Genomic DNA, 3,623 nt, shown 5'->3' with positions numbered 1-3,623 from the left:
GCGGGAATTTTTTAAAACTGGGACGCAGACTGTGGTGCGGGGCGGGTCTAGTGTTGTGATGCGAATGCAGCTTCTAAACTCAAGGATTGACAGGCTCCGCTGCGGTGGGATGCTTGTTTCAACGGAGCCTGTCACCCCTCCTGATCGGGACTGTGTGTATGGGAGGTCTATTTGACTTTGTGGCAGGGGGAGGACGGTTACAGATCCCATGCTGTGTGGCTCTGTGATCCTGTCTAAGGACCGGCGCTTAAGATCTGTAACTGCCCTCCCCCGCCACAAAGTCACAGAGCAACCCACCCCCCCCAACATTACATCAAAACAACCTCCCAGACTAACCGGGGCAACTAGTCACTGCATCACTGCACTGTGTATGTGCCCTGCTGCTGTGCCTGCCCCCGACTATGTACCCTGCCAAAGGTGACTGTCCTGTCCAATTTCCAACCCCCTTTCCCCTCCTCCTCCAAAAGAACATGATTGAAACAGTAGTTAACAGAAACGAATTTTTTATTATCAACTACACATGGCATTGGGAGGTGAAACTTGGACGTGGGCTTGTGTCAGGCGGGAAGGAAAGAACTTTTCAAATTTTGGGAAATGAGAGCCTTCTGCTACTAGAGCTCTCTGCAGGGGTGGAGTGAGAGTTAGCAGGGACTCTGCCGCCTCTCCTTCTTTGCACTTTGGGTGAGGTGGGTATGGGACTTGGTGGCGGGGGAGGGCGGTTAGAGATGGACTGCAGCGGGGCTCTGTCCTCCTGCCTCCGTTCCTGCAGAACATCCACAAGGCGCCGGAGTGTGTCCGTTTGCTCCCTCAGTAGTCCAAGCAGCGTTAGAGTCGCCTGCTGGTCTTCCTGCCGCCACCTCTCCTCCCGATCCATGTTGGCTTGGTGCATTCGGGTCAAGTTCTCCCGCCACTGGGTCTGCTGTGCTGCCTGGGCTTGGGAAGAGGCCATAAGCTCAGAGAACATGTCCTCCCGTGTCCTCTTCTTCCTACGCCTAATCCGCGCTAGCCTCTGGGAGTGTGATTCCAGGCTAGGTTGTGAGACAGTCGCAGACGGGGCTGTGGAAATGGGAAAAAGGGAGTGAATTCCTCTGAAAGATAAATGTAGTTGTGAACAAAGAACATAGTCTTTCTCTGTGAACAAGACCATGCACAGCACCTTTCACATGCGCACTCAGCACAAGGTCGAATTCTCGGCCTTCGCATTCTGTGCCTGGGGTCTTGAACAGCACATTTGAGAAGCGAGGCAGCACAACGGAATTTCTGTTGCAGGCAGACATGGTAAGCCGTACACTTGTGGCAGTTTAAAACTTTTATATTACCACTGGCCTCATTTCACATTTAAATCAATGTCAGTCCCTGCTGCCAGCAATCCGGCAAGCGGGAACTCTGCCCCTGTCCCACCCCCTCGCGGCTGTCCCCGGGAACGATCCCTTTCGGCTGCCCCTCTCCCGCCTCCACCGCGTGGCTGCAAACCAGCGGTGACAGTTCTGTAAAGGAACGGGAAAGCAGTCCCAACACTAACATTCCCCTACCTAATTAAAAGCAGGTCACCATGGCCGACATCACCCTGATGAGGATCTCCGAGAGCGACAAAGAGAGAATGCTCCGGGAAAGCCTCCAAAGACCAGGGCCGTATGCCGCCCTGCTGTGCAGAGCAATGATCCCCGAGTACCTGATAATCTCGTGGCGCGGCAACGTGTCGTACTTCGGAGGACCCAATAAGGCCGCTCTCCCCAAGAACCTCATGCAACGGCTTTCAAGTTACCTCCAGGAGAGCTTCATCGAGATGTCCCAGGAGGATTACTGCTCTATCCCCGCACATATAGACCGCATTTTACTGTAGCTGCAGTAGCAGGGAATACACAGTAGAGCGGCTTGTGCAGGACAATCACTGAAAACCGGACATTGCTAGATTTCTTTTCAAAACTTGCACTGCCCCTTACTAAACCGTTAAGCGCCTAGGGCACACTAATCATGAACAACCCATTCTTTTAATTGTTAATATTCCTGTTTTGTTAAAAATAAATGTTTAGATGTTTACAACACTTACTGGCTGATCCTTCACCAGATTCTGTGTCCGGGGTAATGGCTGGGGACGCTTCGTAGGGGATCTCTGTAAGGGTGATGAAGAGATCCTGGCTGTCGGGGAAATCAGCGTTGTGAGAGCTGCCAACTGCCTCGCCCTCCTCATCTCCTTCCTCATCTTCCCCGTCCCCTAACATGTCTGAGGAACCGGCCGTGGACAGTATCCCATCCTCAGAGTCCACGGTCACTGGTGGGGTAGTGGTGGCGGCAGCACCGAGGATGGAATGCAGTGCCTCGTAGAAACGGGATGTCTGGGGATGGGATCCGGAGCGTCCGTTTGCCTCTTTGGTCTTCTGGTAGCCTTGTCTCAGCTCCTTGATTTTCACGCGGCACTGCGTTGCATCCCGGCTGTATCCTCTCTCTGCCATGTCTTTAGAGATCTTCTCGTAGATCTTTGCATTCCTTCTTTTGGATCGCAGCTCGGAAAGCACGGACTCATCGCCCCACACAGCGATGAGATCCAAGACTTCACGATCAGTCCATGCTGGGGCTCTCTTTCTATTCACAGACTGCATGGCCATCACTGCTGGAGAGCTCTGCATCGTTGCCAGTGCTGCTGTGCTCGCCACGATGTCCAGACAGGAAATGAGATTCAAACTGGCCAGACAGGAAAAGGAATTCAAATTCAAATTTTCCCGGGGCTTTTCCTGTGTGGCTGGTCAGAGCATCCGAGCTCGCACTGCTGTCCAGAGCGTCAACAGAGTGGTGCACTGTGGGATAGCTCCCGGAGCTATTAGCGTCGATTTCCATCCACACCTAGCCTAATTCGACATGGCCATGTCGAATTTAGCGCTACTCCCCTCGTCGGGGAGGAGTACAGAAGTCGAATTAAAGAGACCTCTATGTCGAACTAAATAGCATCGCAGTGTGGACGGGTGCAGGGTTAATTCGATTTAACGGCGCTAACTTCGACATAAACGCCTAGTGTAGACCAGGCCTAAGATAGCCTTTCTGCATAGCAGCAGGGCTACTCCAAAACCACATAGGAAGATGCACCTTCCCCCCTTCACTGAAAGGAACACATTCCTGGACCAACACACACAAGGAATGCAGGAAAGAATCTAAGCCATCACCTGCAATTCAGACCTAGGCCCATCATGATTGGTGGAAAATGCCAGGGAGCATCGTGCTCTGCAGACTGCAGTTGGCTTTTTGGTTTAGTGTTTGTTTTATATTTATATATATAAATTGCATTCTCCATTTTGATTGGTAGGCTTAGTACCATAGTAGAATTTTTTTCAAGATCAAAAATTTTTATGGGAGGCAAATAAGATTTTTGGAGGAAAAATAAATCATTACAAATTGCAGTGGTTTTTTTTTTTTTTTAAAGTGAACAAATGCTACTGAAATGTCTGTTTTGTTTTTAACCATAAGTACATGCAGGTACATAAACACTTGGATGCCTGTCTTTTCTTATGCTGAAACAAAGAATTGGACCAGGAAGCCTAAATATTTTTTCTAACTTTTCTCCTGGTTCAAATATTACTGCCTCTCTTGTAATTCTGTTTCAATTTTTCTCTTTTGAGTGAAATCTTGAC

At 50.2% G+C, this 3,623-nt stretch overlaps 1 protein-coding gene across 1 annotated transcript; it reads right to left on the bottom strand.

Annotated features, from left to right (window-relative positions):
- Positions 1-486: 486 nt before the first annotated feature.
- LOC135976218 (uncharacterized) lies at positions 487-2,774 on the bottom strand. Its single transcript, XM_065570966.1, has 2 exons — positions 2,051-2,774; positions 487-1,056 (listed from the first exon to the last, which is right to left on the bottom strand). The coding sequence occupies exons 1-2, from the start codon at positions 2,625-2,627 to the stop codon at positions 581-583; spliced, it is 1,053 nt and encodes a 350-aa protein (XP_065427038.1). The 5' UTR covers positions 2,628-2,774; the 3' UTR covers positions 487-580.
- Positions 2,775-3,623: the final 849 nt, after the last annotated feature.

The sequence above is a fragment of the Chrysemys picta genome, chromosome 1 (assembly GCF_011386835.1).
Source record: "Chrysemys picta bellii isolate R12L10 chromosome 1, ASM1138683v2, whole genome shotgun sequence".
In the NCBI taxonomy this organism is placed as follows: Eukaryota; Metazoa; Chordata; order Testudines; family Emydidae; genus Chrysemys; species Chrysemys picta.
This window is presented reverse-complemented; position numbering and strand designations above follow the sequence as displayed.

What these genes read in the sequence shown, in the direction of transcription:
- LOC135976218 (XM_065570966.1), bottom strand. Translation starts at nt 2,627, where the DNA reads ATGCAGAGCTCTCCAGCAGTGATGGCCATGCAGTCTGTGAATAGAAAG. An exon ending in ATCTGGTGAAGGATCAGCCA is followed by an intron (nt 1,057 to 2,050) that starts GTAAGTGTTGTA and finishes CCATTTCCACAG; the next exon opens with CCCCGTCTGCGACTGTCTCA.